The sequence below is a fragment of the Austrofundulus limnaeus genome, unplaced genomic scaffold (genome assembly GCF_001266775.1).
Source record: "Austrofundulus limnaeus strain Quisiro unplaced genomic scaffold, Austrofundulus_limnaeus-1.0 Scaffold61, whole genome shotgun sequence".
NCBI lineage: Eukaryota > Metazoa > Chordata > Actinopteri > Cyprinodontiformes > Rivulidae > Austrofundulus > Austrofundulus limnaeus.
In genome coordinates, this window is record NW_013952463.1 from 1,936,394 (window position 1) to 1,951,640 (window position 15,247).

The 15,247-nt window shown below is 40.6% G+C and overlaps 2 protein-coding genes across 2 annotated transcripts; one reads left to right on the forward strand and one right to left on the reverse strand.

Annotated features, from left to right (window-relative positions):
- Window positions 1–116: 116 nt before the first annotated feature.
- odf3l2a (outer dense fiber of sperm tails 3-like 2a) lies at window positions 117–6,353 on the forward strand. Its single transcript, XM_014009787.1, has 5 exons — window positions 117–1,133; window positions 1,538–1,648; window positions 4,052–4,174; window positions 5,457–5,598; window positions 5,985–6,353. Exons 1-5 carry the CDS (start codon window positions 1,085–1,087, stop codon window positions 6,328–6,330), a joined length of 771 nt encoding a protein of 256 aa, XP_013865241.1. The 5' UTR covers window positions 117–1,084; the 3' UTR covers window positions 6,331–6,353.
- On the reverse strand, window positions 6,281–15,157 carry ebi3 (Epstein-Barr virus induced 3). Its single transcript, XM_014009789.1, has 6 exons — window positions 14,964–15,157; window positions 12,394–12,508; window positions 12,194–12,293; window positions 11,449–11,566; window positions 11,198–11,361; window positions 6,281–6,751 (listed from the first exon to the last, which is right to left on the reverse strand). The coding sequence occupies exons 1-6, from the start codon at window positions 15,064–15,066 to the stop codon at window positions 6,596–6,598; spliced, it is 756 nt and encodes a 251-aa protein (XP_013865243.1). The 5' UTR covers window positions 15,067–15,157; the 3' UTR covers window positions 6,281–6,595.
- Between the last annotated feature and the right edge of the window lie 90 nt (window positions 15,158–15,247).

The following is a 15,247-nucleotide window of genomic DNA, read 5'->3' on the forward strand; positions in this document are numbered from 1 at the left end:
GGTTTGATTTCTTTGTATGTATGGATCACTTGGGTTGTTACCAACATCTGGTGAAAATTTCATGTCATTAGCACCTCTAGTAATATATTTACTGAGAAAAATAGTGACGTGTTCAATACTTATTTTACCCGCTGTATACTGTATATTCCCCAGTACCTACAGTATGTTCCCCAGTATGTGTTCACCAATATGTTTCCAGTTAATGATGTCACTCAGAACCTATATGTTTCCAGATACCTATGTTCTCTCAGTCGTTGAACCAGGGATGATGGGTACTGAGAAACATGGGGATGACCCCATGCTTTCATCTTGTCCTGTTTAACTTTTGTCCAAGTCAAGGAGAAATTATCCAAAATTTCAGTTTCCAGAATCTGTAAAAACAGCTCCACAAATTCCAACAATACACTTTGAATGGGCATTTTTATGCTAAGAAGAATTAATCGAATTAAAACAGGATGGGAGAAAGTGATTTTAAAAGAAATAAGTTATTGCAGATTACAAAAACAGATTTATTGTGAAGGAGAAGAGACAAAATTAAAGAAGCAGTACCCTTTAAATATTAATTACACTGCTATCTAAGTGGTACTGATCCAAGTTTATTGCTCACCGATCCATGATTATTACAGCAATTGTCAACTTGTGCAATTAAATACTTAAAAAAATACAGTGTTAGAAACTACTACAGCATATACTATAGTGTATTTCTTCCTGTCACACTTTTAGAGCTGGATTCAGAAGAATGCTTTAAACTTCTTCACTGCAACTTCAACTATGGAGATGAAGTCCTGAGATTTTTTTAAACCTGGATTGAAATAAAACACTGATTCTAGTCTTTGGTTTTGACTTTTTTCCTTCCTTTTTGGGGAGTGGGGGGTTGCACAGACCATTTGTCATGAGAGAAACCTTCAAGAGCCAGTTGTGGGTGTTTCAGGGCCTGTAGTGAAGATAGGATTTCTTCACTGCTTGGTCATGAATAATTCAGTACAAGGAGGCTATACAGCTCACCTAGAGAGAGTCACATAAGACAAGGATGTGCCTTTAACGAAGAGTGCACAAAAAGAGCGAGAGACGAGGCTGAGAGAGCATGGAGGAGGTGGCGAGGAAACGACCAATAATCTCCGCAAAAGAACGAGGTCAGTGAAAGAGTTCGGTACAGTGTGTGTGTGTGTGTGTGTGTGTGCATGTGTGTGTGTGTGTGTGTGTGTGTGTGTGTGTGTGTGTGTGTGTGTGTGTGTGTGTGTGTGTGTGCGCGCGCGTCCACATGGAATGTGTTAAAGGTTCTGGTTTTGCCATGAAATCTCTCACAGCATCACAAAGCTCCACACTTGTTTGAGATTTCTGCTTTGTTTAGAATCCYTTCCCAAACAACAGAGGAAGAGCTTAAACTGCATAACCATAGAAAATAAGTTAAAGAGCTCCATATGGAAATGATCAGGGACAATGCGGGCCGAGCCATGGAGTCGTTGGTGTGCTGAGCTAAATCTGTTGCATCATCATCATCCCTGTCCTCCTCCTCCTCTTTCCTTCTCCCTGTCAGGTCCTGGTCCTGGACGCTACGGTCTACCCCCCACAGTCGGGTACATCAACCATGACTTCACCAAACCCAGCAGCCCTGCTTACACCTTCCACAGCCGCATGAGCAGTGCCAGTGAGTTTCCATTTAGTCCTATTATAAGAGAATTTGGCTAAAATACCTACTCAGATTGACATTATGTGTCATATGTATGTAACATGGACACTAGCCTGATAATTTCCTGATGTATCTCAGTAATCCAGGTAGAAAAAAAATCAAAAAGAAAAAAATAAATAGTCCCTCTGGATGGGTTCTTCTTTAGTGAAACGTTTCATCTCTCCTCCAAGAGACTTCTTCAGTCTGTTGAGTTTCAGGTGAAACTCAGCCTTATAAGCCCTGCCTCCACATGGTGGACAAACAGGTTAATCACATGCAAAAGAGGGCCATCGACTAACAATAGGCTTGACTGGCTCTAGTGTTCACAGAGGATCATGTGCCCCATCACCTGACCCATGTCGTGTTATGTGAATGTAGTGAATGCAAGCGGGGGTTTAACATCCCCTTGTTTTTGTCCCTCCCTCCCTCTTTGTGTTGGTATCATTGTTGACGTCACCTGGGTTAAAATTAAATCCCAGGAAGTCCAACATTTCACTGATCACATCAACTCTGTGGATAAATATATAAAAAGTTCACATGAGAGGATGTAAAAGATGGCAGGTTGGCATTCCTGGACTGTGATGTCTCAGTTTCAGATGGAGGACGGTTGGAAACTGACGTGCATCGCAAACCCACCCATACAGACCAGTATTTGGGTTATGATTCCCATCACCCACTGGAACACAAGTTAGGAGTGATCAGAACTCTGTACCACAGAGCAGACAGTGTCCCTAAAATAAAAAGGAGCCAGAGAGAAAGAGAAGTCATACACAAGACAGGCTCTGGAGCAGTGCGGTTATCCTAACTGGGCTTTTCTGAAAGCAGATAAGAAACCCAAACAGGATTCCAGCCAACAACCAGCTGAAAATGAAGATCCTAAACCCAGACCCAAACCTGTTGTCATTCCGTATGTGGCGGGAGTTTCAGAGAAACTGAGACATTTATTTTCTAAACATGAGGTCCCAGTTGCTTTCAAACCCCAAAACATGTTACGACAAAAATTAGTTCACCCCAAAGATCCAGTTCCCCGGCAAAAACAGAGTAATATAGTATATGCTGTTGAGTGTCAGGAGGACTGCGATCAGTTATACATCGGGGAAACAAAACAGCCACTGTTCAAAAGAATGAGCCAGCACAGACGAACTACTTCGTCGGGTCAGAACTCTGCAGTTTTCACTCATTTACAGGCCAGCGGTCACTCTTTCAGAGATGAAGATGTTCTCATCCTTGATAGAGAGGAACGTTYGTTTGAGAGAGGAGTAAAGGACGCCATCTTTGTGAAGAAAAACTGTCCACTATTAAACAGAGGTGGAGGCCTTCGTGTCCAGTTGTCCTCCTCCTACAATGCTGTAATTGTAAGTATGACTCAGCCCCCTGTGAGCAAAAGGTGTGAATCAGGGCCCAAATGATACCAACACAAAGAGGGAGAGAGGGACAAAAACAAGGGGATGTTGAACCCCGCTTGCATTCACTACATTCACATAAAGCTTAGGTTCTAGTTGACACGACGCACAGGGCGCGAGGGGGTTTGCGTCAAAAGTTACGCAATCGCACATCCCCGCCCCTGCGCATTGTGTCCTGACGCATGGTCGTGCACCTCAGAAATTTTGAAGCTTTGCAAAGGCTGCGCGCCACTCGTCGCAACGGTGCTCTCGCTGAGCAGGTCCAAATGTACCGACATCTGTATGATCCCTCCATGAGAGATCATAAAGACAACCAGATGGCACAAAACTCGTGGAAGGAAATAGCAACAGCTTTAAAGAAAGATGAGTTAATATGCCGSACGACATGGAAAAACATTTGCGACCGTTTTGTGATCCTGGAGGAAACAAACCAGTGTGGCTCTCTCAGTTAGTGAAGCACAGAGAAACAGATAATATAAAAAAAGAGGTAAATATTGTTACTTTATGTGTGACGTCAAGCGTTTCTTCTTCTACACTCTTCCTGACTACTTTTCTGCTGGTTTGGCACCGTACTGCCGTCTGTCGGTGACGGAAGAACATCGATAACATGAACATCAACCATGTTTTCACACAGCGTGCCGCTCAGGAGCGCGTGCACTCTGCGGAGCTTGCACAACAACCCAAAGCGCGACTATAACCCAGCCTTAACACGATACGAGTCAGGTGATGGGGCACATGACTCTCCATGAACAATAGCGCCAATCAAGCCTATTGTTAGTCGATGGCCCTATTTTACATTTGACTAACCTGTTTGTCCAGGTGGAGGCAGGGCTTATAAGGCTGAGTTTCACCTGAAACTCATCAGACTGAAGAAGTCTCTTGGAGGAGAGACGAAACGTTTCACTAAAGAAGAACCCATCCAGAGGACCTATTTATTTTTTTCTTTTTGACTAGCCTGATAAAATTTTATTTTCTATAGTGGTTTCTGTAGACTCCAGCCCAGGTCCAAGGTACTACATCGGTGACCAGGTTACACGCTTTGGGCGAAACAAGTCACCGTCCTATTCGATTTCTGGCAGAGGAAGACGAATCATAAATAAAGGTAACCCCAGGAATCTACCCTCTCTGGCCTGAGAACACCTTCTTATCCCAGACCAGAGGGAGTATAAAGATCCTTTAACAGGTTCTGGGTCTTTCTTAAGGTCTTCTTCCAGATTTCCACTGCAGGCCTTTAGGTATCAAAAATGTACAAAATTTACTTAAGGATAAAAGCTACAGATTGACAAGGAGCAGAGATTGTGACAACACACAACAACAGCTACTGAAGCTATAACACTTCTATACACCTCCTCWATACAAGCTGGCACAATTTATTCTCATGTTTTCCTCTGATTTCACCCTTGCTWTTTACAAAAGTTTACAAAATATTACAAAATGTACAGAGGGAAAAAAACTACAAAAAGAAACATCTTAAACTTTGGCGAACTCAAAGATCTGCACGGTGCCCTGAGGCGTTGCCAGCTAAGAGAAAGTGTCGGAAATCGACCGCCCCTGCTTGAAAATCAGGACCTCCCTCTTTCAGTCAAGCAACGGTTGCAACTTTAGATGGACCAAGACATAAAGAGTTTACCATTTTAAGCCATCTCCTTCTTTATTACAACAAACTAAACCATCCCACCTCTTAAAGCAGACAACGTCCTGATATGCCCGTCATTTCCCAATCTATTCCTACCATCACTCATTGACAAGATGTCAAGGTGGCAGAATGGGAGCATTCCACCTTGTTTTAGGTCAAGAACTATGACTTCTGACTTGAATGAGATGACTCTCGTCTCAGCCTGTTCAGARTCGGTGGTGAACTTCAAAAGGTCATGGTTTGAAGATGCCAACAGAACCTCATCATCTGCAAAACGCAAAGATGAGACGCTGATGTTCCTCAGCTGCCAAACACASTTCTCTCCATGAACTCAAGATCCCATCCATGAAAACCACAGAAAAAAAGAGACAGGAGGCACTGACAAGTAGAATGGTAAATGGTAAATGAACTGTACTTTCTATCCAACCAGGATACTCAAAGTGCTTTACAGTACAATCTATGTCCTCATTTACCCATCCACACAGCACTCTATTAGATCTCTACAAAGCTAATATGGGTAAATCAATCTATGGAGACTAATAAATGCTTTAAATCACATCCATACACTGATGGGACACACATCAGAGGCAGTGGGGATTCAGTGTCTTGTCCAAGACACTTTGACATGGCYGAATAGCACGCTATTCAGCTCTGGATGGAGCAAACCAGACCCTTTAGAGTAGCTTGTTTTGTTCTAACAGTGTGTCTTTCTTTTTGGTCATCTTTCAAAACATATTTCTGTTTCTAGATGAGCCCTTTCAGACGCCGGGACCGGGGGCTTACAGCCCAGAGAGGGTCCCACCGGTCAACGCTCAACGCAGACCTCCAGTCTACTCGATCGGAACCCGAACAAGATACCGTTCTGCGGACCCTGTACCTGCCCCCAACAGGTGAGAACAGGGAGGGTAGACAATCCTCTTTAGCCATGACTTAAAACATGATTACACTGTAGTGAGGAAAAATGTCTAATTAGTTAAGGTTATCCAGGCGCTGAGAACACTGCAGTGACTTGAGACCACATTAATTAACATTTAACCAGAGTGCTGYTCTTTGAACCTTCTCTCCATACCTGAATGTAACCACAGATGGGGATCAAATCTCTGGTAACACAATCAACAAGCATCCTTTAAAGTCTGCTGCTTCTTAAAACATACTGTAGTTTTCTGTTTGTAACCTAGTAAAATGCTCTGGTTTAGTTAATGAGTTTAGATTAACTCAGAACGACAGCAGCCTAAATAAATCAGAAGGAGTGATATTTCTTTCTTTGATCCACCAGATACACTCTTCCTGATCTGCTGGGCCCTCAGGTTCCACACAAACCGTCCAGTGCCAGTTACAGCTTCTCAGCCCGAAGGCTCGTTGGCGCTCCCTGRGAAGATCTCGCCAGGACACCTGGACCGGGCCAGTACAGGAGCACAGACCCGGACGTCTACAAAAAGCGCCAACCGTCCTTCACCATGCAAAGTCGAAACAAAAAACCAAATTATTCCACGGCAGTTCCTGGTCCGGGAGCGTACAGCCCCGAGCGGACTTACAGTCACCTTCACAAATCCTCGTCTTTCACTTTGGGCATCAGACATTCAGAGTTTATTGCTCCACTTATGGTTCATGTGACTGACTGACAGTTAACATTTTATTCAGTTTTTTTACATGATAATACTAAAGTACACTTTAATAAATTAGCACCTTAACAACAACAGTTTTAAGTGACGTGACAGGTTTTGCACAAATAACATCCACAGATGTATTTATAAAGAAAAAAATTACAGACAACTCAAACTTGGTTTGTATGTATTGCAAATACATTTATATATTATATATATTTACATATTTTCCTCCAGGCTAGCTTTACTTGTTTACATTAAAAAAGAAAATGAACAAAAGTCTTTAGGGTTTTGTTTTTGGTACAGTGATTGTTACAGGTGAGCTCCAGTCGCTGCATCGTCCCAAACCCAGCATATCTTTAGCACACACCTGGAACTGGTAGACCCTCCCTGGCATCAGACCCTTCAGATCCGCCTTGGTGTTCTCAAACGGACCCAGCTGAAAGCATAAAATAAATTGTGTTAATAAAAAAACACTCAAAGCCCGATGGAGTGGTTAAAGGAGTCTGCTTTGTTTTAGCTCCTCCCGTCTGCAGGGGTCGCCACAACAACTAATTGTTCAACACCAGGTGGTCTTCCTGACATAACCTGGGCTTGAACCCTCCACCAACCCTCCGCTACAACAGTCCTCTTTTCACACATTTAAAAATGTCAGAAAGCTGTTTTTGTTCCAGGTTAAACAATAAGCAGATTTTATCTCATTTACTTCAATGTGGATGTGATCTGATAATGRAAGTGTTAAAAATTAAAATGTAATCACTGTTAAATATTGAACTGGTTAGCAGATATCAGCTTGTGTAGCATATTTTTATACAGAGAGTAGTACTCTGCTGAATAATGRCACAATTTAGCACAAATGKTTAAATATTACAAGCTGGTTATGCCTCTAATTTATGTAATAATTACACAGTGTAAAATAATATTATATGTTTTAATATTTTTCAGTTTCTATTGGACAAACCTGACCTGTTCATATCAGCAGAGACAAGCTTCATCCTGAAGTATCACAGAGTATGCAGTGAACATTTTCTAAGTGTGTAACAACCTGAAGTTGCACATGATTWAGTTTGATTATTTTCACCTGGTTTTCCTCACCTCCGATCTTAATTGCTGATTTCTGTCATCTGTGTTAGACACAGCGACTTCCCCTTTAAAAGCCGCCCTCACCCTCAGTTTGTTGTTGTMTTCGTTTCACTCTGGTCAAAACCAAGTTGAGCAGCAGCTCTCCAAACCTGCGTTATTATCAAAGTTCCATCAAGAGGTGTTTAATCCCTCTGAGGACTTTTATTATTATTAACTGTGGAGTTTATAGATTAAAATCTGCTGGAGCCGACGCCTGAAAGCCTCATCTTGTCGCGTCGTTCCTCACGCAGTAAACCTTTCGTCAACAAACACATTAAACCTTAACACCCTCAAACACACCAGCGTTCTAAAAACACACTACAAAAAAGTAAGTGTTTCATGTTGTTTAATCAGATGAAATGATTTATGCAAAAATAGTAAATGTATTTATTTTGTGTGTGCTTTAGCTCCTGGATGGAGTTTTTTTTTGGTGAGGAGTGTATTTTTGATGAGGTGCTTATTTTTTGGATGAGTGACAACTTTTGTGTATGGGTGGGGTATATTTTGATGTAATTGGTTTTGTATTTTGTATTTAAATTGCTCTGTTTTTGTCCTTTGTAAACAATATATTTGAGAAGAAAACTTAAATCATTGTCTGTGCTCACTTATTTTTGTGTAATATTTTTTGTCACTTAGTATTTAATTTTAGTTGAAAAGGGTGCGTGTTTTTATTTCTAAAATTACATGTCCTTGTGTGTATGGTTTAAACCTAAAAACTACCTCTAAATAGGGTTGGGCAATATCGGCAAAAAAATAAATCACGATTAATTGTGGTATTTAGCCGATAACGATTAATTTGACGATTAATCCCCTGGAGTCCCTGGACACCCTTATTTCATAGTTACATGACCAATTTAGTGGGAAAGATTTGCTCTTCATAAAATATGTTCCAAATTGTGTCAAAATTACAGACTTCAGGCTATACATCAAATTCTAAATGGTGTTGATAGATAAATAAGTTACAGAACTTTTTTAAATGTTCGTCATATTTGAAGCTGATAGGAGCAGCGAGCGGACTCTGACTGTTGGCATTAATCGTATTAATTGTCAAGTGCCAAAAATTAATCGATGTTTTTCTGACGATTAATCACACACGATACGATTATGCCCAACCCTYCCTCTAAACCATAATATTAAAAACAGTAAACATCCTACATGCCAGGAGGGAAACCTGGCTGGCACCCCAATTAAGTATTTAAAATAACAGCAATAAAATCAAATCATCAAACCATCACAAGTATCGACTACAGAACAGGTAAATAATAATAAATGTTATTACGAGTTGAAGTCAATTCTTCAACTAGTTTAAAAGTGCAAGTTACTGATGTTGAATCCAGTTTAAATCTGTTGCCCTGTTTGGTCGCCATCTTTGCTCCTCCACAGYACAGTGGACAAGACAGGCTGGGCTCACTCTAGTGTTACTGAACTCTATGGGTAGTYCATGTGAATATGCTGAAATATATTTTTGGTCTGGTTTATYTAACAAAAAGACCTTTWAAAYAAAATCAAACTGCAAAATAGACAATTTCAAAATCTAATTTAATTTGAAGGCCTGTCACACCTGCAGCCTTGTGTGCCAACGTTTTGAACCCAGATCTTGTGCGAGCTGTTAGAACTCAGAGTGTGTGTTGGGGAGGATCCTCGCCTACAACCACACCAAATTTCAGCTCAGTTTCTGTAAAAATGACTTAAGGTATGAGCATTTTTGTGTCGGCTTAGGTCGACCAGATGCCACAGCCATTTTGAACTGAGCTGACTTTAAAGGTGACTCAGCTGTAGGTGTGCATCCAGTGATTACGCTCTGTGCTGACTGCAGTGGAGCACCTCGGTATTAAATCACCTTTATGAAACATGTTGAATATTTTAGCTGATTTTATTTTGCAGTTAGAGAACATGGTCGCTGCCCTCAGTGTAATACAGTTTGTCACGTCCTCAGATGACCTCATTTGTTTTTACTTTTTGGGTTTTTCTCTCCAACTTTCAGGGAAAACGGCTCGTTTGTGTTCGAAGGTGTAAGATAATGAAAGTGTGACTGCTGCGTTGACTGTCAAACAGCTTCCTTACACCTGCTTTACGTTGGCTTCAGTCACCTCWGTGGCCACTGACTCTGATGAAAACCCAGAGTGGAAAATGAAAACTGAAGATTAATCTGAGCTTKATTTTGCTTTCTGTTGAGAGGTTCTGCATTGCAGCTGCATGTGGCTGAACAGAATTTCAGACATGTTGTCATTTAAAGGTTATTTGAAACAGGAACATGGGAGGAGTTAGGAAATCACCTTCTGATACACATAGGTCTACTTTAGTGTTTTTATTTGTAGTTGACATTAAAAATATGACATGATAGGATATGAAATTAAAAAATAAGACTGTCTGATCAAGGGGGGACACCAATCCTTTAGAAGTGACCATTACCCCCACCTCARTGGTGGTGCTCCTTTCACTAATATTTACCATATTTGGTGATACTGTATGTTTATTTAAGGGTGTCCAACTATCCTGCATGCTTTAAAGGTTTCTCTGCTCCAACACACCTGATTTGAATGAATGAATGGTAATTGAGCGGGGTAACAAGTAAGACATGCAGGATAGTTAGCCTTCAAAGGATTAAACCCCCCTGATTCAGTTAGTTGATCTCCTAGTTTACATGTCCAACTCAAGGCCCGCAGGCCAAATGAGGCCCTTCAAAAACCATAAACATTGACCATAAACTACATCTCCCACAATGCATGTTAATTATCTGATATTATTAATTATTTGTTAATGACTTCAACTCTGTCGATCTAAGRCTGAAACTCTGGCATGAAAGGCCACAAGCGAGATGCATTCCTTTAGAAAATAATTAAATTAATTACCTGTTATTTGTTTGCTTTTAGGGCTGCCACAAACAATTATTTTTATAATCGATTAATCACAGATTATTTTTTTCGATTAGTCGACTAATCGGATCATATGTTAATTGAATATAAAACATAGAGCTTATCACATCAGAATGCAGCTGCTATAACCATGGTTAGATGTTAGCTATATGCTAACTAAAAATAATTGCTGTGGAACGCAAGTTCTGCTCTGCAGATATTACACAGGTTTCTGTTTCATTTTCTTAAAAAGTTCCCACACTTTTGAGCTCCATAACTGGGTAGCCATGATACCAGAGCCTGTCTGTATAATGTCTTGTGACGTCCACGGCCTACCCCAGTTACCACTACTGTGCATGTGTGTCAAGGACAGAAAGGCAGATGTGGCAGTGGAAGGTGTCAAAACAGTTTGGAGAGAAAAACAAAGTAAAGAACAAAAAAAAAAAGATTAATCGATTATTAAATTAGTCATTGATTATTTTAATAATCAATTAGTCGTCGATTAATCGATTAATCGTTGCAGCCCTATTTGCTTTAAAGCTTTTAATTAAATAACATTAAATATAAATGTTTATTAGTCATCCTATCAAACAGGATTCAAAGTCTGCTAATGTGTGACTTTAATTTATAACATGAGAAAATTACAGCTAATGTGTGTTCAGTTAATAAAAGATGTGTTAAATTAATAAAAAGTTCTGTTTTGGTTGTTGTGTTTCCTGGAAATGAAAGCAGAATTACTGTAAATTATTTCAACCCAACAACCAAACGCAACAAAACACGACAAAAACCCATCAGAGGGAATTTCTGACAGAGTTTAGGTCATTTTGAACTTCCACATTTCACGTCTGGTTTGAAGCCGTTGCAACACTTTCCAGCCGGCGCTGTTGTTTGTGAGAAATGTTTCTTACATTGACAGACTGCGGGATGCCCCGGTTTTCCCACTGGTACCGGATCTGGTACTTGAGGGGGAAGATGTCCAGACTTGTCCACGTCGGAGGAGAGGACCACTGCACCAACAGGTTCTTAGCATTATGAGGGGAAACCCGGACATCAACCGGAGGATCTGGTTTCACTGCAGACGGATGGGATTTTATTGATAAGGAGGAAGCGTATCATCTCAGAGTGGAATTTAAAAAAAAATAAAAGTTTCATTTCTCACCGATGTCCTCCAGCATGAAGCTTGTGAGGTGAGAGCTGCTCCCGGCAGAATGAACTGCTGTGATGTTGATGATGTAATCAGTGAGAAGCTTCAGGTCGGGCAGGTGACAGTGCCAGAGCTGGAGTGGAGAAACATAGAAAAATTAAACCATCGTACATGTTTATCGCATGCCTCAGAAAGGCGTCTGTCTGTTAGCAAAATATCTCACAAACCACTGGATGGATTATTGGGACGCTTTCGCAAAATATTCAGCGGKTGTAACTGTACAAGTGATTAACTCCTGGCGTCAACTCATTTTGAGATGGCCACCACAGTCAACCCATCTTACAAAAACACAGAAATGAKTAGAACTGAATCCAACCTTTATAGTGAGCAAAGATCTGGTGTGGTAGTAGCTGAGAGTCCTTCACAACACATACTCTGAGGGCGACTTATTGTACAAGATCTTAGCTTAAAATGAAAGCATTAAATATTGGGGCCCAGAAAAGATTACAGTTGGCACGTTCAGACATATTTAATTGTTCTTGTCGGTTCTGAAGCTTTTGGTTGATTACTACACAAAACTCTGATGCTTTAAACTTTTATATTTTCCTGTAAGTAAGTAAGTAAGTAAGTAAGTAAGTAAGTAAGTAAGTAAGTAAGTAAGTAAGTAAGTAAGTACTACAGCTGCTTTCCTGGACTAAAACCAGCTGAGTGGATTCTGGAAGCCACTCCTGATCTGCTGGAGGCCTCAGTAAGTCTGTACCTGCTGGGAGGATGATGATGGTGATGAGGTCAGAGCTGACGATGAAGATCCAGGTGGGATGAGATGACAYAGCTTGGTGCTTGTGTGTCTGTGCCTCTCACTGTCAAACAGAAACACACACACACACTATAAGGACCACTGCTAAYTGGAGCCTGTTTTACTAAAAGGGGTCAGTGTGGGCGCAGAGGTCACAGGCTCACCTGTAGGTGGCGATATAATGAGTTGGAGGGGAGTGGGAGGGCTGAGGCCAGGAGCAGAGCGTCACATTAGGATAGCTGGAACACCAGCAGTGCACCATGGGAGTGGGGGGCGGATCTGAAAACAGAAACCACATCTTGTTGTTCAACAAGCACAACATTTTTTATTTCRATCATTTATTAATTGGGGTTCAATTGTGAAAAAAAWCATCAATATCTTACCTGCCATAGGTAAGTCTTTGAACAACCTCAGAGTTTAATRCAGAGCAGATTAACGAGCTAACAGCTAGCATGAATGCAGCCAAAACTAAAATGGCTTCCTGTCWTCTTAAATAAAAGCTAAAGTTCAGTCTGAGCAGGGCTAAGCCTGAAGCTACAGTAGCTCATGTGTGAGTCCTTCTATAAACTTCACACTGCTTTCAGTTTTAGCATTACTCTGTGATTTCAGGTGATATTCCAGCAAGAGGTCCCCAGGTTGCACAAGAAGTGCTACAGCTAGCTGCTACTACGGTTTGCACTTACAAATGACCACAAAGTTCTATAAAAATAATATTTAGTGAAATTTAAAACAGTGTGAACGATGTTTGATTGAACTTAATGTTTTTGGGTTGGAGTCGTTTTAAAAGGGCAGCAATCCGGTTTAATCTTGACCGCACTCCGACTAGCCGTTAGCTCATCAACTGGTCATTATGAAAATGAGATCGCTCAAAGAGCTATTTACAACAGGCAAAATACTCATTGTTCACAAAACTCCATTTAAAAAAAAAATCAAAGTTTCACTGTTTACTTTATTTTTCCATCACACAAAAAAAATAAGAATAACTGAATTAAAATCCAGTTCAAATGGAAATACTTTATTTTTAGTTTGGACATTCTGTCCTGCTGCAGACTAATGGTGCACAAAGTAGGGGTCTCGACCCCACCGTGGGTCAAGAATTGYCATCTGAGGGTCTTCGGATAATTTTCAGAAATTTAATTTTAAAAATAATAGCTAATGGCTTTTTTTAAAATTAAATCATACACAGGGCCGGCTCTGGGCATCAGCAACCTAGGTGATGCCCAGGGCAGTGTTTTTCAAAGAGGGGCTGCTTGGGGGGGCCTCAGAAAGCTGGAGGGAAAATAAGAATAAAGAATTAGAAAAAAAATCCATTAAATGTTTTAACTCATTATTATAGGCTCAAATATGTTTTTCAATTATTTAAAATGTAATTCCAGAATATATTGAAATGTTATTTCAGAGAGCTTAAGAGACGTTTGATTTCTGTTCTTATCGTCAACAGTTTGTCAGTGGGAATTTCTTTTTGGCATCCTGCAGAAGGTGACATATGACCTAATATGGACAAAGTTTTTCCAATGTGGGGACAGCTCCTACATTGGTTTTATATAGCAGCTGGCAGCAGGTCTCCCATCCAAGCACTAACCAGGCCTGACCCTGCTGAGATCAGACAAGCACTGSTGTGTTCAGGGTGGTATTCCTGAAGTGGGGATTTAACAGCGTTTAATACATGTTCATTTTTTATGCTAAACAAATGTAATAGTTATTGAACGGTGAATAAAAGTGAGAAACTTAAATATTGTAAAAGATGTTTCTTCTCATATTTTGTAGCATTGTTTGTGGATTTGCAAAGGGGGTCCTCAGCTAAAAGCTAATGCCGTTTGGGGGTATGGCATTGAAAAATATGTGAACCCTTGGTTTAGGCTTAGGGTGCCACTGCTTCAAAAAAAAAAACAAAGGTAATAGTAATTATTTGTATGTATGTATTTTAATGACCCTGAAATCCTGGTCAGATAGGTGTTAAAATGTCAAATCAACAGAGTAAGGGCTGGTAGAGATCAGGCTGAGGAGCACTTTTAGAGGTGAGAGACGACWACAGGTCCTTCCATAAATCCAGAGATGAGTTTGGATCATACTTCTGTATCTGCACTGTGATGGTGCATGACATCCTGACAAAAATATAACTAATAATGTCAACAGAGTATTTTAACTTTATGRCATTTGTTGTTAGGGATCAGGGTGGGTGGGGCAGACGTCCCGGAGAGGAGTGCTCGACCTTTAACTCGCCCAGGGCACCAAAATGCCCCTGATCGTACGTGACATCATTACAAATAAAAAAACAAACAATAGTAATAAATACAAAAAAGGAAATGGCACCATAATTCTTAATTGTATCAGTATTTTGCTTTTAATTAATAGGATTATTAGCCAGGTCTGAACACTTAAATCAGTGAGATTTAGGGTCCCAGGGCTCTGACACTGTTATTTTTGTGGGTCTGAAGCTTAAAAAAAAGGAAAAAAAAAAGGTAAAATATGGGGGAAAAGTTATAAGATAGCAGATATTAAGGCCTAAAGTAGAAATGAATAGAGGTTACCAGCTTGAAGAAACTGTTTACAGGAGTTTGGATCAAAAAATATTTCAGATCATATRAATATCCAGAATCACAGAAAACTAGACCACAAACTGCTTCATGACAACTGGTCCCTAATAGTCCCGTTCATGCTGGAGCCCAGCAGAACCAGAGGGGTTTGCTTCATTGATGTGATGCCAATGATCCCCGGACAGAGRGGGACTCACCTCCTGATGTGGCGGTGGCTCTCAGCAGGTCCAACGCTTGACTTCCCAGAACAGAAAAAAGAAGCGCCACAGTGACGCACACACGCACCAGCATCACAGCCATCAGGGCTTCAGGTCAGTGTAAACAAACAAACAAATAAATAATAAATAAATAAATAATAAAGTTAGGCTTCAGACAGAGGTGCTCAGTAACAGCTGTCCTCTGAGTATTTGAGCAGCACCTCAGCTCAGCTTTTTAACTCCACTGAGCTCATTATGAAACAGGAACAGAGGGAAAAAACAAC